The sequence below is a fragment of the Artemia sp. Qi Xiang Cuo genome, chromosome 8, assembly GCF_049724085.1.
Source record: "Artemia sp. Qi Xiang Cuo chromosome 8, ASM4972408v1, whole genome shotgun sequence".
NCBI lineage: Eukaryota > Metazoa > Arthropoda > Branchiopoda > Anostraca > Artemiidae > Artemia > Artemia sp. Qi Xiang Cuo.
In genome coordinates, this window is record NC_142801.1 from 67,536,609 (window position 1) to 67,564,486 (window position 27,878).

Below are 27,878 nucleotides of genomic sequence, written 5' to 3' on the forward strand. Positions count from 1 at the left end.
GGCTCACATACTACCCAGAAATTCTACCATGAATTTTGAACATATTTTATGTTTCTTTTCTTTTCAAATGTTAATGATACAAAATTTTAATAGAAAACCCCCTATAATTTAAAAAAATTATCCTTTCTAGCACAGCTTTTCAGCCGCTTATTTTTCAAGTAAGATCCTTATGCTTCATACTTTTTTTCCATTTTTAACAATATTCACTTTTCCCGAAGTTAAATAGTTTAAAAACGTTTTCATGTGAATAAATTTCTACTTTTTAAGAATGTAGAAATTAAAATAGAAATAAATTTTTACTTTTAAATTTCTTCAAGTAAAGTTATTCCACTTATTTTTTTTACAATTTTTACTTTTCTTGAATCCCAATAGCAGAACTTTTTTTCATGTAAAAAATTTGACATATCTAGAATATTTCAAGATTTAGATATCTAATTTTTTCAAGTGAGTTCTTTTTCCTTCAAGTTTCCTATCATTCATAAAAATATTTGTATTTATTTATTTTTATACCAAAATTCTTTTCACATCCACAATTTGAAATTTCTAATAGTTTCGGGATTTAAGTATCATATTTCTTCATGTGTAGCTCTTCTACTCCGTATTTTTTTTAATTTTTTAATATATTTCAGATTTTGAGTTTCAGTGGCAAATTATCTTTCAGGTCAACCAGATTTCTTGAAGATTCTAGCATTTCAATATCTCATTTCTTCGATTAAATTATGTCTACCTTTTTTCTTTTTTTTCTTCAAGATTCTTATATTTTGAATTTCAATAACAGAAACCATTTTCATGTTGAAATTCTAATTTTTTAAGAATTTTGGAAGCTAGATATCACAATTCTTTTGGTAATTCTTATTTATAACTTCTTTCCATTTTTACAATTTACGATCCTTATCGTAAATTTCAACAGCAATAGCCCTCTCGTATAAAAAATTTCAGATTTCTAGTAAATTTCAGAGTTCAATTTCACAATTCTTTAAAAAGCGTCTTTCTACTTCGTAATTTATTTCCCGTTTAGCAATTTATCAGCAAAGGCCCTTTCATATCAGAAATTCTAGGCTTCTAAAAATTCAGCATTTCAGTATCATATTTCTTCAAGTAATGCCTTCTTACTTCGTATTTTTTTTAACTATTTACGATCTGCATTTATTGAACTGGAATACCAAAATTGTATGTAAAAAAGAGTCGATTTCAAATAAATTTGAGCCTTTCATTATCAAATTTCTTCCAGTAACATCCTTCTATTTCACTATTTTTTTCACTTTTGAACAATTTACGATTTTAATGATAAGAAAACTAATGCGACATAGCAGTCAAAAATTCCTAAAACATCACAATTTATTTATTGTTATTTAAATTAATTTACAATTAATTTATTGAGGAAAGTAATCTGAAAATCACATTCGTGAAATTCACAATACAGAATTAAAAAAAAACTAAAAAAATAAAAAATTTTAAACCGTACAACAAAATTTAAAAAAAAAGAAAAAAATTCCCCTCGACAAAACCTGAAAATAGTGAAACGTTTCCATATAAAGTAATACATTTGAGATTTTTACAACAAAAATTGAAAAACAGGAAAATATCGTGGGAAAAATTCCAAATATGCGTTTGGTTCGAAAAAAATTATTAGAATAGTAGACTCTTTACCACAGAAATTTTATTAAGCTTTGAAAACTATAGAACAAACAGAAACTAGTGTAAAATCAAGACAAAATTTAAAAATCGACACATTTTGAGGCAGAGAGTCTAAACTAGTCTAAATTAACCTTAGTTTTCTTTCAAGTTTCCCTGTTTGAAAATTTTAGAAATCCTGGAAATTCAATTGAAATCATTAAATTTTTTAAAATAAAAAATTCTTGACAGTAAAGTAGTTTTGCTGTTAAAAGTTGAAAGGAAATAAAGATTGTTAAAAATGAACAATATCAATTAATTACGACGGCCTTACTTGGAAAAAATATGATATATAAATCCCTACATAAAAAATAAAAGTAAAATCTTGCCATAAAACAGATTTGGCAATTGAAATTTTAAAAATACGAATCATAAATTCATAAAACAAAGATAAAACATATGCAGAAGAATGGCTTTACTTGAAAAACTGTGAGGTCGAAATCCTTACTTTTCTTAGAAATCTTAATTTCGTTTGACATTAAAAGAATTTTAGTATTGAAATGTTTAAAAAGATTAAAATTGTAAAAAAAAGAGAACAAAAATATGAGGTAGAAAGACCCAACTTTAAGGAGTGTGATATTTAATTGCTGAAATATTCTATGAATATGGATCTTTTCCCTACGAAAACGTTTTGGCTATTGAAATTTGGAAATTAAGAATCCTAATTGTTAATAATGAGAGTAACAATTTTAAATAAAATTACCCTACTTGAAGCAATGAGTCATTGAAATTCTGGAATTTTCTTCATATCAGAAATTTTGGACATGAAAGAGATTTTGCTATTGAAATCAAAAAGTGTAACATAACAAATTAAAAAACAAAAACAATGAGAAGAAGAGTGGAAGCTCTAATTTAGATGCCAGGCTAATGCTATATCCCTTTTTCACTTCCGGGTAAATCCTACATCCCTTTGTCACTTCTGGGCAAATCTTCTATCACTGTATTTTGGTGACATTCTATACCCATACATTGTGAATGTAATTTAAAAACTTATTTCTGCGTCATTAAAAGGGATTAAATGAAATTAATATATTTTCATGTTAATCAATCCCCATACTATCGCATGACCTTTCAGTCTTCCATTCGATCTTGACCTGTCAAGTCGTCTTGTTTTTAAATAAATTATGCTTGTGATTTTTAAGTGAAGACGCGAGATCAGCCTTGTGAACTTTTCTCTAGCAAGTACTAGTACTAATCCCGGCTGAGACTACCAGGTTTTAGTTGAAGATATAGCTTCCAATTCAAGGTCTGTCTCGATTTTGTATCTTAGCCTAGAATGTCCCATCCTTGTAAAGAATGCTACAGAAAATGTGGGGTCTTTCCAGTGTTCTGTGCTCAATGCTGGGTTGCACCTTGCTTGTGCTGGCATAACAAAAAGTAATCGCCTGAAAAAAAAAACCTAATTGGTTATGCGTACAATGCTGAGCGTCAATGGTTGAAAATGACGAGATTAATATCATTGATAATCAACCAGAAGTGGTCCAACCAATCGAGGCTGTAAAATCCCACCTTATTTCTAATAAAGAAAATTCAACTGTCTCCAATGAAAATCAACTTGAAGAGATCGTTTCAAGTGGTATTGCAAACTCCCCTACAGTACCTTGTGTTTCGAGTTATGTCAACAATAGTTTTGCTGGATCGATTGATTCTGCAAAAAGAACCACCACCCATCAATCCCAAATTACCCCACAAATCTCTTGTTCCAGTAAAGGCAAATCGACACGCAATGCAGAAACAGCCAGTGTCTTCAAGTCCCATTCATGTGAAGATTGCCTAAGAAAAGATGCAGAAATCGTCAATGTCAGGAAACGGATTATTAATCTCGAATTTCTTCATGATAGCCTATCTGATCTTTACGAGCGCACGAAAAGTGATCTTTTCAGGAACAATGAAATCAAAATGTTAAAAGTTGGTTTTCAGCTCGCAATTGCTGATGCTGTATATACATTAAAATCCCTACACCACCAAGAGTTCCTCCTTTAGCTGATACTTCTGCTCCAAATATGGATTGTCAAAATTCTTCAAGTTGCGTAAAAAGTGTAAAACCCTTTGAACCAGAAAACGTCGCTAAATGTAATCAAGCAATTGCTAGTGAACTTCCTTCGTCAGAATTTTCTCAAGGGATTAAAAAGGTTACGAAAACTAATCCTATTAACCTTGTTTTAACTGAAGATAATTTATTCTTGAAAGCCAGTGTTAATGACACATCTTTTAAAACTGACAATGCAGTCGAACAATGTAGTCGAGCAAGCAGAAATTCACATCCACTGTAATCACATATTCAATTAAATGAGTTCAGTGATCTTAAGTGTGACCAACCTAATGTGCTTTGGATTTTTAGACAGGCTATTAGATGTATGTCTAGTAACTGTAAATATCTACACATTTGTAAGTTTCATGTTTTTAGCCGTTGCACAAATAATCTGTTTAAATACCCCCATGTTACTACTACTAATAACAACTCACCGCAGATCAAGCCGCCTGAGGCCAACACAGCTACGCACGCTCCTCCTCCATCCCAATCTATTCAAAGCCTCCGTTTATACACCCTCCCACGAAGCTCCAATTTCCTTTAAATCTTTCTTTATTACGTCCTTCCACCCAAGACGAGAACGAGCTGCTTTCTGTTTAGCCCTAGACGGTTGGTCGAAAAGAACAATCTTCGGAAATCTGTCATCCTTCATCCACCCAACGTGCCCAAGCCATCTCAACCTTTCTTTCATTATAGCCCTAGAGAGCGGTATTGAACCACATTTTCGTACAGCCTATTGTTTCAAATACGGTCAGTCAACCGTGTACCCAGAACAATCCGTAAGCAATTTCGCTGGAATAAATCTAGCAAATCTTCATCCGCTGTTCGAAGCGCCCATGCTTCAGAACCATATTTGACTACTGTCATCACTGTAACTTCTAATATTCTAAACTTGGTTTGCGGACTTATCTTCCTATTCTTCCAAACTTTTTTTAATTGTGAAAAAACACCCTGAGCCTTGGCTATTCTACTTTTAACATCTTCAATGTTCCCACCATCTTTGCTAATAATACTACCATTGTAAGTGAAGCTGCCTACTTGATCAATCTTTTCATCACCCAACGTCACCTTTTCATCTTCACTTACTCCTAGCCTTAGTGACTTAGTCTTCTTAACAAACGTCCAGGAGACTTTTTCCTCCCCATTTGATTCCGTGGTCTCCCATTGCCTTTCCTGTGTTCCTTAATGCAAAATCCATCAAAATAACCCATATAAACGGATATAGAACACAGCCCTGCTTCACTCCTGATTTAATACAGAACCAACTGCTAACCTCATTTCCTACCTTAACTGCAGCCGTGTTATTCTCGTACATAGCACTAATAACTTTAATGTATATGTCTGTTATACCATACAAGGATAAAACCTTTGCTATAGCTCTTCTATCAACAGAATCGATATCTGTAAAACATTTTCAAGTGGAAGATGCTTTGGCTGGGCAAAAGCTCATATCAAATTGCCCATTAAGAGTCGTAGTAGGTTCCACAAAACTGGGCTGCCCAGAGGCCACCTTAATTCTGATATTTCTACTAAATATTTCTTAGACCATCACTCACACACAAGAAATCCTTCGAGCCATCCAGTCCTTTCCAATTTAGTACCTATCCAAAGGATATTCCCGCTCAATATTTACTTCAATACCCCCTTCCTTCTTTTTTCAAGATAAACCCACCCACCCTTACGTCCGCTTTCCAGCATTTTCTACCCTTCCCCACCACTTTGCAAACCTACTCAACGTGGACTCTTAGTACCGTATACCTGAAAAGTTAATATCATCTCTCTTGATTCCTCCAGTTCACCCCCAACTCATCTGCTACTTGGTTACTGCTTTTAGAATTTCCGCTAGTACCTGCTCAATTCAATGCCCTTGCATATGAAAAAGATGGATATTGTCCCCCATCCCCTTGTTCTGACTACAGAGCTTAGCTCCTGACAAGAATTCTACTAGAACTCCTGTGTGATACACAGGACTCATCACAAAGGACTAGACACCTCATCTGTGATACAAAAAAAGTAAAGTATAAAAATGGTATCTTCACAAGTCGCTTTCAAATCCCCATACTTTTGTTGAGCAACGCTGAAAGCCTTAACTTTGACAAACTTAATGAATTAGACTCCCTTCCTAAAATATATAGATTAGATCTAATCGCTATTACTGAAGTGTAAGCTCACAATTTGCACATGTTAAAAATTAACAATGTTTACCAATTTACTAAACTCAGACCAGAAAACTACCCTCTGGGTAAGAAAGATGGCGGAATTCTCTTCTTTGTCCGTGATAACTTGTACCCAAGTGAAATCTAAATTCCATGTCTTGCTTCCTTTGACGAGATTATTTGGGTGTGTGTTCGACCAAAAGTCTTGCCAATTCCTTCAATTTAATTGCCCTGTGTGTTTTTTGTGACTCCTCTTAATCAGAGATCCACTGACAAAATATTACAATGCAAAGAAAATGCAAGAAAAATTACATGCAAGTGCTGATTTTGTACTATCAAAATACCCAAATGCAGGAATTTTCCTGATGGGTGGCGCAAATAATATACAACTTGATTCTACATGTAATGCTTTTAATTTAAAACAGGTTGTTAAGGCAATACTACTCTCGATTAATTTGCACCAATCATCCAAAATTTTGCAAACCAGTCGTCATTCTCCCCCCTCTAAGGGGTAGTTACCACTTTAGCCTTCTCCTATCTCCGCTGGCTAAAGTTAAAGAATCGTTTTCTATTACTGAAACCGCTTATAGACCTCTTATTGACTCAGGACTCTAGAATTTTGGCTCTTGGATAACTACTGAAAATTAGTCCACTGTGTATCAAACAAATGACGTTGACGGCAAGGCTTTGTCCCCCAAAATTTATTGAGGAGTAATTATAAATCTCACTTTCCTGAGAAAAAAAAATTAAAACGTGTTCTACAGATAAGCCTTATGTTACTGAGTCTTTTAAAAAACCTCTAAGAAAAAAAAATATTTTTTTTCAAGGCAGGTCGTATTACTGTGGCAAATAGTCTAAGGAAGTTTCTAAAGAAAAAATTAAGAAAAGCAGCTTCTGATTATTATAATAGTAAAGTCAAAGATATATATATATTCGAATATATTCGAATGTTTTTCGAATATCTATATTCTATATTCGAATAAGTCCAAGCAATGATACAGAAAAATTAAAGAAATATATGGAGAAAGTTCTTCTGAAGTTAATTTTTATTTATTTGAACCCCCTTATAAGACTGCCTACGATTTGAACTTGTACCTTGCTTCAATCGTTCAAAGTCTCCCCCCCCCCCCTTTCACTGGCTCAAGTCCAAATATTCCCCCAAATACCTCTATTCCGCTTATTTCTTCCTTTGATGTTATAAATAAAATCCTAAAGCTTAGAAAATCATGTACTTGTTCCTTGGACATCCTAGTTGACTTAACTAAAGCCTTTTCAGACAAAATTACTGAGCCTTTATCAAATATTTTCAACCATCACAAAATTTGGTAAATTCCCAAGTTTCTGGAAATAAGGTTTTATAATACCTGTCCCAAAAAATGCACCTGTCAGACTTTCGCCAACATTCGCCCCATTGCACTCACTTCAGTTTTTTCCAAACTTTATTAAGGTTTATGAAGTTAAAATTTGTCCACGTATTGACATCTGGCAGTTTGGTAACTTAACCCATTAACGATCAGTGTTCCTATTTGGGAACAGACAAGTCTGGATTTTTTTTCTGGTTTTATAGTCAGTAGAAGATTGAATTTTGGCTTACCATAGTTTTTCCCGGTGGCAAAAGTGTTAACACAATTTTCTCATCTCCAATATTCTAATGTACGTATTTTTTGTCAGTTGCCAAAAAGGCTAATTTTTTCAGTTTTAGTAAGGCTGGTAAGGGATGTGTTTTAGTCATCAAAAAGAAAAAGAATGGTAAATAACTTTTGTTTTTTAGGTAGCTCTGACCTCATTTTTCATTTCTATGGAGTGCCGCGACTGAAAAGGAATAGTTTTAATAGTACTAGTTAGCGCTACTTCCTTTTGTTCCCAAATGGGAGAGAACCTGTCTAACTTCATCAGAACCTGTCTACCTGCACTGCTGTTCGGCTTTGGAGCTTCATATTTTGTAATTTATAAGTCCCAGATGCTGGTTATAGATGTTAAAATGCAGTCCAACAACTTATTTAGTGATGTTTAGGGACTTTCTCTTGGAACTATATTGATGACACTTTTCCTTCTAGATGAAAAATACAACCTGTCTCTCTGTAAAAGAAGCCCTTGCTGTCTTAGATCAACTTTCTGATGTGGAGAGTGACGGTGAAAGTATTGAGGTTGCTGTGATTCCGACCGACCCAGACCATTTTGGCGACAAGGAGCAAGGGGATTAGGACGATCTTCAAAACCTGGATGGTTTGCCACCCGATATCGCTGGTACTTTGGAAGTCCAAGTAGGAGGTTCAAACACTAGGCAAGCTGGAGCTAGTCTTTCTAGTTCAGAGGAAGACGTTTCTGTTAGCCTGACGACAAGGAAAATGGGAAGAAAGCCGGTAAATAGAATGACTGGGAAAGCCTATATCTCTACTCCTAAATGGAAGAAAAATCAAAAGGCAGGACTTATTGATCATGATCATGTCCCAAAAATAGACAACGAGCAGGTGGAACTCTGAATTTGAAATTTTTTGTGAATTTTATGACGGAGATATCGGAGCATATGTGTGATCTGGACCAGATCAGATGATGTTTGTATTCCCATTGTCGGAAATGCGATGAGCAGTATAAAATTCGAAGAATTAAGGATTACTTGCATTTTGCAGATACTGAGAATCTGGATACGGCTGAGAAAACAGTCAAAGTAAGGCCTTTGATTGATCTGGTAGATAAGAAAATTCAAAAATGTGGGACTTTTTGAATCTATGTTATCAGTGGAAGAGCAAATGATCCCTTTTTTGGGAGGCATAGTTGCAAGATGTTCATGCGAGGCAAACCAATAAGATTTAGATATGAGGCTTAAATACTGGCATGTATTCATGGCTTTCCCTTAAATATTCAGATGTACTGCGGCAAAACTACGCAGCAAACTGCCCACTTGGTTCACGAGTTGTGACATATTTGTTGTCTGTAGTAAAATTACCAGCCCATCGTTACCTCTTTTTTGACAATGTCTTCACTAATTATGACCTACTGGTCGTTCTCCACCATCTTGGATTCCGTACTACGGGAACTGTGCAAGAAAACCGACTAAAAGGGTGTAACATAGAAGAATCAAAAAATCTAGAAAAGTGAGAGAGAGGCTACTATTACTACAAATTTACAGGAACAATCTTGGCAGTAAAACAGAACGACAGTAAGGCCGTTTGTGTTGCCACTAATAATGATTCTATTGAACCCCTACACCCAGCTAAGAGCTTTTCATCTGAAGAGAGGAAGGATATAACCGTCGGCCAACCGAGGCTCATCAGAAATTATAACCAAGGCATTGGTGGTTTGGATCTTCTTGATAATACACTGTCAGCTTACCAGCCAATTCTACGTGAAAAAAAATGGTATTGGGGTAGTGTACAAAACCTTCTGTGTACACTATTGTTTTTTTCTGGAAGTTTTATCGTCATCCTCACGAGGATGATGAAGACGGAAGAATCCGCCAGCTTGATATCATTAGAAAGGTTGTCAATGGACTTTTAAGCAATGAAACATTCCACGTACCGAGTTCGAACCCAGGCAGATCTGGCACTTTGAAGATTTTCCCCAAAGAATATACGATCCATTCTCTTGTCACAGCACTAAAACAGGGATGCTGTTTTTTTTGCCAGAAAAATACGCAGTTAGAGCGTAAGGAGTGTGGAGTTCGTCTTCATCTTCATGACTGTTTTAAACAATTTCATGCTTAGTTCTGTTTTCACTTACTTTTCTTTAAAATAAATGAAGTAAAATTTATAATTTTTATCCCATTCCCACTCCCTTGGGTCTATAAAAACAGTTTAAAAATATCTGATTGACTTCAATAGATAGAGTTAACTAATAATTAAGATTTTTGTAAGCTTAATTATTTTTATTATTACAATTATAAGGTTTTGGTGGTTCTGCTTTTATTTTCTGTACTAAAACCTAAGTTATACTCCCAGTAGTCGATCCTGTAAAGCTCTTGGAGAAATTTCAACTGCATCTTGCCTTGGGCGTTAATGGGTTGAGGAAAACTACCACAACCTTGTGTACTTAATACATACCATCATACCATACAATACATACCATACATACCATACATACCATACAATACATACCATACAATACATACCGTAAGTAACCTTGATAAACAAACTGTTTGACTGAACCATGTCTTAGTTGATTTCCGAAAATCTTTTGACCAGGTTGTCAACACCCCCCTAATTCGTTCACTACTGGTTAACTTTAAACTTGATCGTCTGTTAGTAAATATTGTTATATCGTTTCTTTCAAATAGATTAATTTCCACTTTTTCCACGAAATAAGTTTTTCAAAGAAAAGCAAAGAACTCTATTAAACGAAAAATGAGCAAAAATAAAATCAAATAATCTACCAAGCGTGAAACTACCACAAATCAGCATCGATAAATAAATGAAACCCAAAATGAACAGAAATTAAAATAAATAACTGAATCAAACTCAAAACGAGCAGAAATTAACATGATTAGGGCTCAAAACCCATATGCCTTCCCAAGACCAGAACATAATTCATACTTTACTGAAAAAATATAAATGTTTTTACTTTTATAACTTTAATAAATAAAAAAAAACATTAACATTCTGATTAATAAATATCAGTATATGTATATTAAACTGACAATGCACATTCAATTGTATTCACGCATGGTAGATTATTTTATTTAATTTTTGCTAATATTTGGTTTAATGGAGCTCTTTACTTTTCTTTGAAAAACTTATTTTGTGGAAAAAGTTTTTTTTCATTAATTTCTGTTCGTTTTGTATTGACATAGTCTTTTCAGGAAAAAAAAAATAATAGTTTAAATCTTTCGTTTTTTTTAAGACTTTATAGTTTGGCCTGCTATTTGTAAGCTGGAGAAAATTTTTCAGCTATTTTTAACAACACACAACCTTTTACAAATCTGGACCATCCGCAAAAAAAATCTGTTTCATTTTTTTGGGTATGTTGATTACGTTTAAGCTATCTTGATTTGGTTAAATTTTAAGAGTAGAGGTAGCCCCGAAAGTTTGAACATAATACCCTTGGTCGTTCTTGGGATACTGCTGAGAGGCCTTATTGGGAATTAGCAATAACACAGTGCATTTTGATTAATTCTTAAAGCAATATTTAGTTTTAAAACATAATGGGCAAATGAGAGGGGGGCGTGGGAGGGGGATTAGTTGCCCTCCGATCACTTTCAACTATTAAGAAGGGCACTAGCCCTTTCTATTTTCAATCTAATGAGCCCTTTTCCAAGTTTCTCCGACAACTCCTTCGATACGAAGTGCCCTGGTCTAAACAAAACAAAATAATAATTTGTACCCACATCGCTCTTCACTATAAAAATGTCAAGCCTTCCAATCAGTTTCGACTATTAAAAAGAGCACTAGCCCTTTCAATTTCCGATCGAATGAGTTCTTTTTGAGTTTTTACGTCAACACTTTCTATAAACACCTTATATGCCCCCAACGCATAAATTACAACCATTGCCCTTAGGGCTGTGAGGGGGCTGTCATCCTCAAAGACCTAATTTACAGAACTTTCAACTACGTTGAACAGAACGGCTGTCTCAAAATTTTTATTGGATGTGTTTGGGGAAACGGTGGGCGTTAGTTGCTCTATAATCACTTTGGATTATTAAACAGGGCATTAGCCCTTTCAATTTCCAATCGAATGAGCTATTTTTGAGTTTCAACGTGAACACTTTCTACAAACACCTTATATGCCCCCAGGGCATAAATTACAACCCTTGCTCTGAAGGCTGTGGGGGGGGGGGGGGTTGTCACCCTCAAAGACCTAATTTCCATAACGTTGAACTACGTTGAACAAAATAGCTGTCTGAAAATTTTGATTGGATGTGTTTCGAGAAATGATGGGCGTTAGCTGGTCTCCAATCACTTTGAAATATTAAAAAAGGCACTAGCCATTTCACATTCCAATCGAATGAGCACTTTTGAAGTTTCTACGACAACACTTTCTATAATAACCTTATATTCTCCCAGGGCATAGCTTACAACCCTTGCCCTGAGGGCTGGGGGGAGGGTTGTCATCCTCAAAGACCTAATTTCCAGAACTTTCAACTACGTTGAACAAAATTGCTATCTTAAAATTTTGACTGGATGTGTTTGGGGAAATGGTGGGCGTGAGAGGGGGGTTAGTTGCCCTCCTATCACTTCCGACTATTAAAAAGGACACGAGCCTTTCAATTTCCAATCGAATGAGCCCTTATTGAAGTTTCTAAAACAACACTTTCTACGAAAACCTTATCTGTCCCGAGGGCATAACTTACAACCCTTGCCATGAGGGCTGTGAGGAGGTTGTCATCCTCAACGACATAATTTCCAGAAGTTTCAACTACGTTGGAAAAAATGGCTATCTCAAAAATTTATTGGATATTTTTGGGGAAATGGTGGGTGTGAGAGGGAGGTTTGATGCCCTCCAATCACTTTCGACTATTAAAAAGGGCACTAGCCCTTTCAATTTCAAACTGAAGAAGCCCTTTTTGAAGTTCTGCGACAGAGCCTTCTATACCAACCTTATATGCTCCCAGGGCATAACTTACAACCCTTGACCTGAGGGCTGAGGGGGGGAGGGCTGTCATGGTCAAAGACTTAATTTCCAGAACTTTCAACTACGTTGAACAAAATTGCTATCTCAAAAATTTGATTCGATGTGTTTGGGGAAAAAGTGGGCGTAAGAGGGGGGTTAGTTGCCCTCTAATAACTTCTGACTATTAAAAAGGGCACTAGCCCTTTCAATTTCTAATCATATGAGCCTTTTTTGAAGTTTCTAAAAAATGTTTTCTATAAAAAGCCTTGTATGCCCCCTGGGCAAAAATTTAAACCCTAGCCCTGAGGGCTGTGGGGGAGTGTCATCCTCAAAATCATAATTTCCGGACCTTTCAACTACGTTGAACAAAATGGCTATCTCAAAATTTTGATTGGATGTGTTTGGGGAGATTATGGGCGTGATAGGGGGGTTACTTGCCCTCCGACCACTTTTTGACGATTAAAAAGGACACTAGCCCTTTCAATTTCCAATCAAATGAGCCCTTTTTGAAGTTTCTACGACAACACTTTCAATACAAGATTCCTTATACGCCCCAGGGCATAACTTACAACCCTTGCTCCAAGGGCTGTTGGGGGAATGTCGTCCTAAAAACATAATTTCCGGACTTTTTAACTACTTCGAACCATATGGCAATCTCAAAATTTTGATTGGATGTGTTTGGGGAAATGGTGTTAGCTCCCTTCCAATTACTTTCGACTATTAAAAAGGGCACTAGCCATCCCAATTTCCATTCGAATGAGCCCTTTTCTACGACAACTCCTTCGATACGAAGTGCCCTGGTATGGAAGAAAATATTTCGATACGTCCCCCAAAAATGGTTGGGAGAATGGTGGGCGTGAGAGGGGGGTTAGTTGCCTTCCAATTAATTTCAACTGTTAAAAAGGGCCCTTACCCTTTGAATTTCCAATCGAATGAGACCTGTTGGGGTTCCACCCCTTATTTCTTTTCTTTTCAGATAAGTGACCTATTTTCTTTTCTGTAATTATATTTGCCTACAAGATAAATTTAATCATTAGTTGAAATCTCGTTGCTAAGCTAGAATCTTTCGTAATAAGTAAGCTTTGAACTTAAATTCTATTTTGGTCCTCCGGGTTTGGGCCATTGAAAGACACAATTACGCGAAAGTAGAAGGGATTTTGGACGTTGATTTAGAGGATTGGCCAGGGCCAAGCGAATGTCCATCCCTATGCAAACTTTGTTGTACAGAACGAATATTATTTATAGTTTGTCTACATTGAGACCCCGTTTGGGGAAGTCTTTTCTTTTTCAGGGTTGCTATGTTTGTGTGACCTTTTGGAAGATTACAAGTAAGCTATTTTCTACAAGTGTGTAGACTGTTTTTAACAGGAACCCAGACAGGGTAGGGAAAGAATTATGAGATACCGTCATTATTATGTCGACAGGGGGGTTTGTTTACCTTCCAAGGAGATAGCTAGAGATTTTAGTGGTGACCCGGGTTGGGTTAACCCTTGGCCTTAGAATTTGGCCATTTGACCTTTTGATCACGTTATCATACTCTGGTGCACGATATATTGTAAATTGGGTATTAACAAACCCTATATTTACAGAACCATCGTGGTAAGTGCGGGCATCTCACTATAATATCTGGTGCTGCCAGCGGCTTTCCTCGCCAGTAAGTGGTGTAGCACCATTTTTGCACCAATAAGTGTTGACACCCGTACCTTACGACACGAATACTGGTGGCAGTCGAGGCTTAGCCGTATAATACTGGTGGCATCAAGAAAGGTACTATCGGTAAACCTGATAGTAAAAGAATTCCGCTTTTTCGAAGAGACAAGTTGAGTTAGCCTACATAGTAGCCTATTGTGGTTACATATAAAAAATCGCAAAGAGAAAAAAATTATCTTGGCTGTGCCTAGTTAGACAATAATAAGAAAAAGTTATGAATCAATATATCGCGCAACTAATTATTGTGCAAAAATAACAGGCTAATTGAGACGCAGCAATTTTTCCGCGACAGATCGGAAGTTACAATACATTGGTAAAAGAACTTCCATTTAGACTGAAAAAGTATTTTGATATTAACGGAATTTTGAGATAATGTCGGACAGAGATAAGATTAACTCAAGACCGAGAAGGGCAAGTGAAGGCCATAGGAAAAGTAGGAAAATAGAAAGAAAGGCTAATATGGAGGCCTTTCAGAGAGAGCACTTAGAGTATATGAAAAAAATTACATAATGAGATAGATCAAATTCAAAGAGATAGTCAAGCCCATGAAATACTTCATCAGGTCCGTATGGAAAAATGGGAAAGAGATACACAAGCCAATGAAATATATCATCAGGCCCGTATGGAAAATTGGAAAAAGATAGAGAAGCCAATGAAATATATCATCAAGCTCGTATGAAAACCCTTACTAAAGCTAGTGAAGCCCGTAAGGGAAGGTCAATGAGTGAGACATTCTCAGAGAATTATCAGACAGTAAATGCTGTAACGGAAAAACATGCTACTTCGTTGACTATGGGGGGAGGTGGAAGGGCCCAAAAAACAAATTGGGGTGCTGAGTCCCCCTGTAGAAAAAACGAAATACTTGATACTCTGGTTCAAGGTGTTGATAACCCGATAAAATTTGATTCCTCGGAACCTTTTTCTAAAAATTGCCATAATAGAGATGAGAAAGTAACCTAAAAAAGAACAAATTGGGCTATAGCCCATAATAAAGGAAACATTGACGAGTTTGTGAGATTGCATAAAATAGAAGAAATAGACCATAAAAATAATATTACAACAATGTGTTATTATGGAGATTAGTACCAATGCCCGTCTCCTTGGTTAGAATAGAAATTGCAAAGAAGGACGGTAGAGTCCAGAGAAAAACGATAAAAGTAGGCTTAGTACCTACTCTAGCAGTGGATTTTTTAGTAGGAGGAGCCTTTGGGGATATCAGAAATCTCCTATCCTTAAAAGCGACTTCTTTAACAGTGAGAAAATTACAAAACTACATTACGATGGACAAATATACAACTTCGTTGACTACGGGGGGAGGTGGACCGACCCACAGAACAAATTGGGAGGCTGATCCCAATGTCGGAAAAACGAAATTCTTGATACTCGTGTTCGAAATATTGATAATCCATAAAATAGTATGCGCAAGTAAAAAGACCACATAATATTGAAAATAAGACGCGCGAAAATGATTTTTCGGGAAAATTTACAGAAAATAGAAAACTTGAGAACACTTTTAACGAATATGAGACGCCGAAAAATATTTGCCAAAATGAAGCGCTGATTGTATAAGAGAAAAATGAGAAGTATTATGTTGTACTTACTTTTCCTCGTTAAGCTCGAGATCTTTTGGTGCAATAGGGCAAACCAAATGTCGGAGTTCTGTCCCCATCTGACGACTAATTGTTCGGCTTTGCAGTAAAAGTAAAGAATACAAAGAGAGGGGGAAAAGATACAGAGCGGAACTACAATTAAGAAATACAGTCAAAGATAGGGGACTCTGGAGTCTAATTCAGATTTAATGATTATTTAATGTGCGCGACTGGAAGGTTTGACAAAAGTATAGATGAAAAGAGAAGTGCAGAAAAGAGACAAAATTTAGAGATTCAGCCTGCAGTGGCGAGATATAAAAAGTTGGATGGGCTGTGCCTAGCTAACATAAATAAAATGGATAATAGGGTGAAAAATAAAAAGTTGGATGTTCTGTGCCTTGCTAACATAAATAATAGGGGGGGGGGCCAAAGAGGGCCAAGCCCCATGGGGAATAAAACAAGATGATTACAAAATAGAATTGAACGACCTACAACGGGTTGGGGTAAAGTTGGGAGATACTGAATATCGGGTTGGATTGGAAAAACTTGGGAAGGAATCGGAGATTAGTACTATCAACTCAAAGAGATTTTGATCCTTTATGAGGGGGAGGAATACCTTAGGGAAGATCCCCTACGGGAAGTCGTGAAAGATAGCCCTTTTCCTCAGTGCACAACTGGCGGACAAGTTGTGATCCCTTTACCGAGATTCTGCCTCTCTGATCTGGAGTCATTGGAGGATACTGGCTCCCAGTCACTTCATACTTCACCCATTCCTTTGTCCAGTAACCGTATCCATAGTTGTTATTCTTCATGGGAATCGACAATTATTTCCGGCAAACTGTATTCAGTGGGAGATGTATCCAAATTTCATATTCAATTAGCATCAACGCATTTTCTTCATTTGATTACTCCAAGGGAGGGAACACAGAATGAACTGATTAGTGATTCACTCAAACTTTTAGCTATATCCCTGTACCCTTATCGTTTTTACAGGCCTTTGTATTTTCGGCCGTAGATTATTTGAAATTATGCCAAGGGACAATTTACATTTTAATGAGATGTGGGGCTGTTTCCACACATGGAAATTAAGAGGCTAGTGCAGCCAATTTTTCATGATGGCTGGCATCATCGAATGTGCCAGAAACTGATTTTCTGATCCTCTCAAATGTAAATTCGTGAGAGTGAGAAAAGTTATATTTTTGATTGTGCTACGCACGATCATTTTCTGCGAATCTTGGGGGCTTCAATTTTCAAAACCTTATGCGGATGCCATACGTCTTACGGGGGGAGGTGTTGGGGTTCCACCTTTTATTTCTTTTCTTTTCAGATAAGTGACCTATTTTCTTTTCTGTAATTAGATTTGCCTACAAGATAATTTTAATCATAAGTTGAACTCTCGTTGCCAAACTAGATTATTTTGTAATAAGTAAGCTTTGAACTTAAATTCTATTTTGGTCTTCCGGGTCTGAGCCATTGAAAGAAAAAATTACACAAAAGTAGAATGGATTTTGGACGTTGATTTAGAGGATTGGCCAGGACCAAGCGAAGGTCCACCTCTATGCAAAGTTTGTTGTACAGAACGAATATTATTTTTTAGTCAGTCTACATTGATACCCCGTTTGGGGAAGTCTATTCTTTTTCATAGTTATTATATGTGTGTGACCTTTTGGAAGAAGTGCAAGTAACCTATTTTCAATAGCTGTGTAGACTATTTTTGCAGGAACCCAGACAGGGTAGGAAAAGAATTACGAGATACCGTCATTATTATATCGACATGGGGGTCCGTTTACCTTCCGAGGAGATAGCTAGAGATATTTATTGGTGACCCGGGTTGGGTGCACCCTTGGCCCTAGAGTTTGGCTATTTGACCGTTCGATCACGTTATCGTGCCCTGGGGCAGGGTATATCGTAAATTGGGTATTAACAAACCCTATTTTTACAGAACCGTTGTGGTAAGTGCGGGCATCCCATTATAATATTTGGCGCCACCAGGGGCTTTCCCCTCCAGTAAGTGATGTAGCACCATTTTTGGCACCAATAAGTGGTGACAACCGTACCTCACCACGCGAATACTGGTGGCAGTCGACGCTTACCAGTATAATAATCCCTTTTTCAAGTTTTTACGACAACGCTTACTATAAAAACCTTATACGCCCTTCACTACCCTTGCCCTGAAGGGGGAGTGTCCAGCTCAAAGACATAATTTCTGAATCTTTCAACTGCGTTGAACAAAATGGCTATCTCAAAATTATGAATGGATGTGTTTGGGGAAATGGTGGGCGTGGAAGGGGTGTTAGTTGCCCTTCCATCACTTCCGACTATTAAAAAGGACACTAGTCATTTCAATTTCCAAACAAAAGAGCCTTTTTGAAGTTTCTACGACTACACTTTCTACGAAAACCTTATATGCCCCTAGGACATAACTTACAACCCTTGCCCTAAGGGCTTTGAGGGGGGGGCATCCTCAAAGACCTAGTTTCCAGAACTTTCAACTACGTGAGCAAAAATGGCTATCTCAAAATTTTGATTGGATGTGTTTGGGGAAGAGGTGGGCGTGAGAGGAAGACTAGTTGCCCTCCAATCACTTTCGACTATTAAAACGGACACTAGCCCTTTCAATTTCCAATCGAATGAGCCTTTTTTGATGTTTCTACGACAACGATTTCTATAAAAAATCTTATTTGCGCAAAGGGCATAACTTTCAACCCTTGCCCTGACGGCCGTTGGGGAGTGTCTTCCTCAAAAATATTATTTCTATTTGGCAATCAACTACAATGAACAAAATGGCTATCTAAAAATTTTTATTGGATGTGTTTGGGGAAATGGTGGGTGTGCAAGGGGTGTTATTTGCCTTCCAATCACTTTCAACTATTAAAAAGGGCAGTAGCCATTCCAATTTTTAATCGAATGTGCCCTTTTCGAAGTTTCTATGAAAACTCCTTTGATACGAAGTGCCCTGGTATGGAAAAATAAATAATACATTGTACCAACATCGTTCCTTACTTAGGCAACGTGATTGCGCTGCCTATTATCTCAAGTTATAAAATACAAAAATATTTTCTCTAACACCCTCCCTATATATTGTGGAATTCCTCAAGGAGCCTTATTGGGACCATTTTATTTCTAGTAATGATTAACGATATTGGTAAGGATTTCCCCCAAAGGTGGAAATACGTGGATGACTTGTCGATTCTTGAAGTATGTCACAGCAATATTACAAGTGACCCCTTCAAAATCCCCTAGCCTATATTTCGGATGAAGGTAAGAACCTAAATATGAAAGTAAATTCCACTAAATCAAACACAATGATGATAAATTTCTTGAAGTCCACTCCCGCTTTCCTTGGCCCTATTCCACCTGAAATGCTTGTGAAACATGTTAAACTTCTTGGTGTCACAATTTCAAATAACCTTAAGCGGGACATGCATGTTTCAAATACTGTTAAACAAGCAATCGTTTCATTATCTATGTTATAACTTTTAAACGAAATTAATTGCCTTAAGATGCATTCCCTCCGTATTTATTTATCATTTATCAGGCCGCAATTGGAATATGCACGTCCGGTCTGGCATTTGCATCTTTCAAGCGAACTTAGCGACAAAATTGAGTCGGTCCAAAAGCATTCGCTCAGGCTCATCTAGAAAGAGAGCAAAATTCCATACTCATTTCTCCTTAAATCCGCACATATTACCAGGTTAAAAGAAAGGAGAGAACAAATTTGTTTGCGTTTTCCTAAATCTGCACTATCTAATCCTGGTACTTAGGACATCTTTCCCGATTTACACGACCCCATTAGACCCTAACCCACCGCTTAGCTTCCTTGGCAATTCCAACGTATTCACCAATCCATACCGTTACCGAGAGCTTCCGGGAAAGTTTTATCTTCTCTATTCTGGAGCGCCTAAATCATTCCTGAACTATGTCATGCACCAAAATTATCTCTTCTGTCCCTTATTTAAGCTGTTGGTGTATGCTCACAATAATCATAAGTCATTTTTTTTCTCTCTATCTTTGGTTACTTTTATTTTGCCCTTTTGTGATATTTATTTATGCTATATTTCATTTTTGACCTTTAATTTTAAATCCTTTAACCATTAATTTTAATTTTCTTTTTGACAGTTAATTTGACTGGATTTTAAGTTTTTTTTTTATTTTACGGTGTTTGACTTTGAATACGAATTCGGCAATGTTTTTCTTCTTGCCTGTGATTTTGTTTTATCCCCCACGCTTTCTGTGTCTGTTTTTGCCATTATTCGTACAAGTTCATGTTAGTTCTTGGACTTGGAGTTTTTTTAATTTTCTTGGTGTTAAATTTTTATTGACAATTTTTATGCTTTATTGGTTTGTTTCATTTCTTGCTGTATTATATGTTTCTTTGTTTTGCTTTTTCCGTTCTTTTAGACATATGAAGCGAATTCGGCTCCATTAGAGCATGTGATAGCCTTTTAAAAATAATATTATCTTATCTCTTATCTTACATTCTTAAGACTAAGATATTTAAGACACTTTTTAAGACATTTTTAAGACTAAGACATTTTCTAACACATTTTTGAAGAAATTTTTGAGACATTTCAAGGAATTTATTTCTGTGTGTAATTTTCCTAGGGTTCTATGATTCCTGGTAAAACATTTGCTTTCTGTACGATCCACAATATCCCTCTATACTTACTGGTCTATGCCCCATTGTTCTTAAGCTGCCTGTGACTCCAGAGCCCCTAAACATCCTACCCCCAACGTACCTCTGTCCCTCTGGCCTCTTTGTCTATTAAGCCGTCCTGATAAATGTCACCCTGGCTCCATATGCCCTCATGGCCCCTCTTTTCTCCTTTTCCCCTAACTCTTCCAACGGCCCACCACACCCCTACATTACTCCCTAACCTTCGCCCCCCCCCCAGAATCACCATGACCAGATGGCACCAATACCGAAACCTAAAAAAATTATTATAAAAAGTATATTTTAATAAATATAAAAACTTTTTATACCTCAATTTTTTAATGTAAGAGACAAAATCTCTACCTTATTTTCCATTTTTAAATTTTTTCAGAAATTAGAGGAATTTAGATCTGTAATCGGCAATGTTGACACAACAAACCAAAAGGAAGATTACTAAGACTATTTAAGACTATGACTGCTACTACTCACTACAGTGACTACAACTACTTGTGAAGAAAACTATTTTTATTTGTGACTACTTTAAGAAAATTTTGACAGGGATATTAAAGAAAGGAAATCAAATACATTATGTATATTCTGGTTGCAAAAAGGACCTATCAGAAAAATCTCAGGAACTGCTGAGGGCATAAAGTTGAAACTTTCAGGCAGTGGCAGTTCTACTGGGGACAGAAGGGAAATTTCCCTGACCACTGAAATCTTAGGGACACAAAATTTCAAATAAATAATCAAACGGTTATAATAATATCATAGTTTTCAAAATTGTATTATAATTTAAATAAAATAGATGTGGGTAGTTGGCAGCATTACAAGCAAATGGAATCCGAAATTTTCATTTTTCCCACATCCTCGTCACCATTCTTTGAAAATAAAAGTATGTAGTCCGAATTCAATGAAATTTAATTTTTTATGATATTTTGTGTTCAAATTTTGTTTAGCCATGAAAATTTTCGGCACTAATCAAGATTTTCCCAGGCGCAAGACCTGAACTGCCACTGATTTCGGGCAGGTTCAGTGGGATGCTTGAAAGTAACTGAAGGCATCCAGATGGTTTCAAACATGACCTATTTAAATGCCTACTGCTCAACACCGATCAAAATTTTGAAAATACATTTTGTCCTAAATTGTCAAAAAGTGCAATAACTATGCCTCTTGTTATGTTAAGCCCCCCACATCCGTCAGGGCAAGGGTTCTAAATTATGCAATTTTCCCATTGTTTATTTTAAGATTTAACGTTGGGAAAGGACAAATTTTTGATCCTGGATGGTCTGTCGGCTGGGCGGGCCTGCAGTTTCTCAGGATTAGGTAAAGGTGCTGAGTAGAAACTTTCAGAGAATGTTAAGAAATATATTTAAATCAACTGAAAAACGCTATTTGCATTCCAGTCAGAATGGTATATGTGCAATATCTTAGGAACAGCCAATGACATTAATTGAAACTTTCAGAGAATATTGAGGGGATGTTGAAATAAATCTTAAGATACTAATTAGAACTATTAAATTCAAGTTTAATTTTTTAATGCTTTTGCCGAAGATGTAAGAAACTGGAAAAATATTCATTATATTAACTAGTAAAAAAACCTTATCGATAAAAAAACAAACATATTTTTTTTTAACTTATAAAAACAAAAGTTGAACAGTCAAATCAAACTTAAAATGAACAAAAATTACTACAAACAGGAGTTTGTCCGCTGTTTGCGGTTATTTTTGCTTTTTTTAAGTTTGACTTTGACTACCTAAAAGAAAATTCACTTTTTTTGAGACAAGTTTATTCATCTATATCTGTATTTGTCAGTAGCAGTTTTAAGCCTCATAATCTGGGAGAGGAGGATAAGGCCTGCTCTTGCCTCCTGGCAAGTGCCTCCTCTGGGGGGACATAGGAGTATAAAAATATAAAATAAAGGGAATTGAATGTCAGATGTCAGAAAAACTTGGAAAGATTCAACTTTCCAGACAAAGACACCCGCAAAGTTTCAACTTAAAACCCTTCGCCACACCTGATGTGTCATTTGTGCATCCTCTTGATAACCAGTGTGAGTATAGTGTGTTTTGATAATATTTGATAGTTCCTTAAAAGTTTCTAAACTATATTGCAAATAAAAGTTGTCGTAGTCGAAATTGCAAGTGATCAGGGTCGAAAAATTTCACAGTCAACATTGCAGTGGTAAGTAGTAGCAGTCGCAGTAGCAAGTACTCACAATTGCATTCAAAGTAGTAACAGCTGTAGTAGTGACCAAAAAGTTTCAAGTCCATACCTTTAGTCGTCCTTGCGACAATGCAGATACTCAACTTGGATAACAGAGATGCAGATAATGTATATTCATTTTGTTTGAAATACCCCTCAACATTGCGTCAACTTTTTCATTAATATCTTAACCTTTTCGGACACGCTCGTGATCAAACACTCCCCGATTTCTCAATAATGAATCCTGCATTGGATAATGTACATGTAAATTACATAATGTAAATTACATAAGGATAATGTAAGTTACATAATTTACAAATGTACAATCCTTGTTCTTATCCATTTTCTTATCAGCACATAACTTGTAGCTTACATTGGCTCATAATGCAATGGTACCCTAATGTGTTAAGTCGAAATTTTCAGGGAGTATTCTGAAACAGCAGCAAAATTTTGTTTGAGGAGGGGTAAAGTTTTCAGAGGCATTAATACAGTCCTAAAAGCATTTTCTCTTCGAGCAGGTTGAAATTTACAGCCGTAGGTCCAAGGATACAGAAAAGTCCAAAGAATAAAAATATTCGGGAATAATAACCCAATTAATAGCTCCTAATTTACATTTTCAGGTCCTTGAGTTAAAGGGACCAAAACACGGAGGAAAAAAAACTTCCTAATTCCCATAGTAAGGTGACCCAACAAAGGGGCGAAAGAACTTTTTTTTTATGAATGGTTCCAAAATTAAATACTAAATTCCCAGGAAAAAGAGAATCCTAGCGTCGAAAATCGACTCTAGTTAGGAATTTGCCCCCCCCCCCCCTACCCAAAAAGTGTCCCAAAAAGGTTAATTTTTTTAGTTTGCTTGAAGCCCATTGTAATTAACTGCTTGGGTTATTGGTACTTTAATCCACAAGAAAAATTGAAAATTTAAATTTTCAGGCAACGGTAAGGGGAATATTGAACTTAATCAAAATCCACTAAGTACACCATGTCAAAAGGGTGTTTTTGCAATAATCAGGGCCGACAAAGGGGAACTGGTCCAAACTTTTAGTAAATGTCAAGAGAGATTTTGATTTAAAACAAAAGGCTCTATTTGCATGTAGGTTGTCAAAAGGATTCACCAAAAGGTTATCGAAAGGCTGGAATATCTCAGGTGCGGACAAGGGTTCAAGTTAAAACCTCAAGAGAATGTTTGGGTAAATGTTGAACTAAGTATAAGACAGTATATCCATCTAAGTTTTCTGGAGTGTTCAGAGGGATAGGGCACAAAATCAAAATATGCTACATGAATCCAAGTTGTCATAAGGACCTATCTGCAATACATCAGGAACTGCTAAGGATACTGAGTCAAAGTTTTTGCGTAATTTTGATGAGATATTAAGTTCAAAAGAGACAGCGTAAATCCAGGTTGTCTAAAGGATGTGTCTGGAATATTCATCTGTAATGTAAGGGTGTTATTTTAGAGGTATTAAGTAAAAACATAATTAAATTTAGTTTTATACAGAGAGTCTGTTGGTATTACCGCAAAAGACAACTGGGAGGCGAAAATCTTCGTTTCGTAATAACACAGAGGGGAAATTTAAAATCCTAACTTTTTTAGGATATCAAAATGGTATTTCAGGATTGTAATATCACAACGAGGCTGAAAAAAAAAATTAATATTTAAACTTATTTTTACTGTCAAAAATTTGTTTTTGAGTCTTTCTATGGCACAGTGGTGAAGAAGTTGATATCATTACCTTTTTTGGCTGCCACAATTTTTTTTATTTTTTTTGCGAAACAGGGTGGTTTTTACAACATTGTCTTTTTTAGGGGATTTGTATAATATAAAGTAAATGTATGAGAAGCGCAAAGGCATTATTAATTACGTTTTCAATTTCAGTGAGCAAAGGGTTGCCACTTCACTGTCTATTTTCATCTAATTAAATCTTTGCGTTATATGACATATCACCTCCTCTGTTCATCCTAAAACATTAAAATAAAGGCCAAACTCTTTAGAAATATTTAAACTTTAATAAAAGGTTCGAATAAGTATACACTTAAAACTAAGTATACGAGTCAAAATACTCCTTCAAAATTCAGAGCAATCATTTAAGATAGATTTTTGAAAAATTGTTAATAAAAGAAGGCAAATAATCATGCATTTATTTTTTTATCTAGCCGGTATAGGCGGGTCTCTGAATTCTCATTTTGGATCAGTAGAATGGCATCGATTTTTTTTTTAAACATTTAATAATGAAATATTGAAAAAAGTAGAAATTCACACCCCCTGAGTTAATCACGGAAACGGAATGCAACTAAAATATTGCTTCAGAATTTCTCACCTAGTCAATACCAACCAGTTATGTTATTGTATAGGGATACAATATAGGGATATATAGTTATTGTTATGTTATACCCTATTGTTATTGTTATGTTATGTTATTGTATAGGGATGTATAGGAATGTATAGGGATACAATATATTTGTCCATAAAATTGTATAGACTGCTAAATATACCGCTCAGGATTTTTGTATTTATTTTGGTACATGCCATCCAATCATGTTTCCACGATTAGATGTTTATAAATCAAAATTTTTACCGGACAATTCTCTTACTTAATGCTAAATACTACAAGTTTCTAATGAAACAATTTCTTTCTAAAATAATTGTTTAATGCTTAATTTCAATTTTAAATTTTTGTGCTCAACAAACATATCGATACTTAAAAGTTTGAATTATATATTTGAAAATCTCAAGATAAAAAAAATTAATTAGAAGTCTACCACAGCTTGAAACCCTGAGAATTTAAATCACCAATCTATAACTATCAAATTCAAAAATTACAAACACATAAATATTTGTTTTTTAAGGAGTATTTTGATTCATTTACTTAGTTTGAAGCACATTTTATATATCCATCTTTATTAGAGTTCATGTTTTCCTGATGATTTTGGTCTTTAGTCGAATATTTTAGGATGAACAGAAGAGGAAATACTAACAAAGGACTCTAGACTGAAAGGACCTGCCATTGTAAACGTTTACCAAAATAGTGAACTAGACATTGACCGTGTAATAAATAGATATGGCAGGAATAGAAATAAAGAAATAGACTTTTTTTATAAAATTTTTAATCCTGTAATTTAAGCAAAATATATTGTTTTTACTGTATTCTATGTATTTCTATCTCTTTGTTCTATTTTTCTTGTTGCACCCCTAATCGAACAAGTATTTGCTTTTTAATACATCTTTTATGAATATTCAGTTGTATCTTAATCCTCATTTCCTACTCCTTATTAATATCGTAATTACTAAGCGATGCCATAAAGTTAGACGACATGCTAAATGCTACAAAAGATGATTCAAGACCAAATTTTGTTTGTGACAATACAAAGCTTAAGTCATTCGCTATAGTGGTCAGAATTGCAAAGGCGAAAAGTTACGCAGAAAATATTAAATATCATCTTTTTTTATAGATGATGAACATGGCAGTATGGATTTTATAACTGAATATTTTTATATAAATATTTCTACATCATTTTAATTTCAACATATTCATTAGAACTTTAACCCTCACCAGTCTTTAGACTAAATTTATTACCATTTCCACCACCTACCTACGACACATAATTGTCGAAGTTCCCTTTAAATTACTAGTATTTCTTCGTTTCCAAGTTTGTCGAAGTAACCTATTATGCGCCCCCCTCTTAGAAAAATCATGGATTTTTGTTATTGTCAAATGTGTTATTGTGTTGCATGTAGTTATTGTCAAAACTTGCATTTTATTTTAATATTTGTCGTTCGTTGATTATATAAGCCACTATATATAGTAACTAACTTTCAAAGGAGCCTTCGAACAACTCTCTATGAAGTTTCAGTGATCCACTCATGGTGACTAAATGATAAAAAGAAAGGGAAAGGACAAAGAAAGAAGGCAAATAACTAACTTTCAAAGGAGCCTTGGAACAACTCTCTATGAAGTTTCAGTGATCCACTCATGGTGACTAAATGATAAAAAGAAAGGGAAAGGACAAAGAAAGAAGGCAAATAACTAACTTTCAAAGGAGCCTTGGAACAACTCTCTATGAAGTTTCAGTGATCCACTCATAGTGACTAAATGATAAAAAGAAAGGGAAAGGACAAAGAAAGAAGGCAAATAACTACCAATATACACTTGCGACAATACGACTTTCCGTGTTACTCAAATCCGGTAAATGTCATTCTTCTAAATGGGGTTTTCAAAAATTTAAGGGAATGGAAACTTCTTGGAGAGGTGAAAATAGGAAGGCTCTGAATAGATTGGGCTGGAGGAGGAGCGGGCGTATGTGCGTTGACTTCAGGCAGACAGGTTCTGCAGTGAGTTGTTAGTAGTAGTAGTATTAGTTTTAAGTTCAATCTGACACATTTTTAGGCTATTCGAAATTCCCATATACTTTTGTTTTTGTAACAACTTTTTACCATTAAGATTTAACCTAAGTAACATTTGCTTTCTTTAATCTATTTTAAATACCAATTCTATCTTGCTTCACAGTTTTGTTTTTGCAAGTTTTGTTTCGCAAAGCCTAGGAATGGAAGGGTAAATATAAATTACAAATTTCGTTTTATTAAATAATGAATTTAAATTGCTATAATTTTTTCAGCATTTGTATCTGAATTTTGCAATATACAAACTCTTGTGGTACCTTAGTTGACGTAATGGAACTAGACAAACTGACTCCCGTAACTCCATTTTCAAAAAGTGATTCTACCGAACTCTCCCTCGATGTCAATGGAGAGTTGTCTGAAGAAGGAGGCTCTGGAGTTCTTGGAGATTGGGACCTTAGACAGGAAGGCTGGGAAAAGCTTCGGTGCAACTTCAGCTCACTAAGGTGAAATCGATTTATATCCTCTCTTGTGCTCATAGACAAGTCTATAGGGCCTTCCTCGTCAGAAAAGTAGACTGACCCTTGTCCTCTTCTGTATGGACCAAGACTATTTAAGCTATCTGAGCAAAATTCCATGTTAAACTTTCAATCACTTACTTAAAACTGGATAAAAGGGTATGGTATGAAGATTTGTCTAGGGTATAAATCAGTTTGATACAATGATTAAAATCAAACCTTTTAACGATGTTATTGAAAACAAAGAAAAATGTTTTATCTGATGTGAACTTATGTTATAAATTTAGCAATAAGACAAACAGAAATTATGAAACTTAGTATGGCATGGCTTGTTAAAAAAAATATGTTTATCCTAGTAACTGTCGTGGTATTTTATCATAAAAAATTGAGATTTAACCAATAAATTTCCAGGCCAATTTGAAGCTAAAAGGTCAGTTTGTTAAATCCAATAATCGCCAAATACACCA

At 35.5% G+C, this 27,878-nt stretch overlaps 1 protein-coding gene across 1 annotated transcript in view; it reads right to left on the reverse strand.

Moving 5' to 3' along the window:
• Positions 1 to 27,563, reverse strand: part of LOC148949732 (uncharacterized) — a 28,646-nt gene extending 1,083 nt beyond the window's left edge. Inside the window, exon 1 of the mRNA XM_089092769.1 lies at positions 27,214 to 27,563. Coding sequence (XP_088948895.1) covers positions 27,214 to 27,531 — 318 coding nt within the window. The 5' untranslated portion in view covers positions 27,532 to 27,563. The remainder of the gene's footprint in view (positions 1 to 27,213) is intronic.
• Between the last annotated feature and the right edge of the window lie 315 nt (positions 27,564 to 27,878).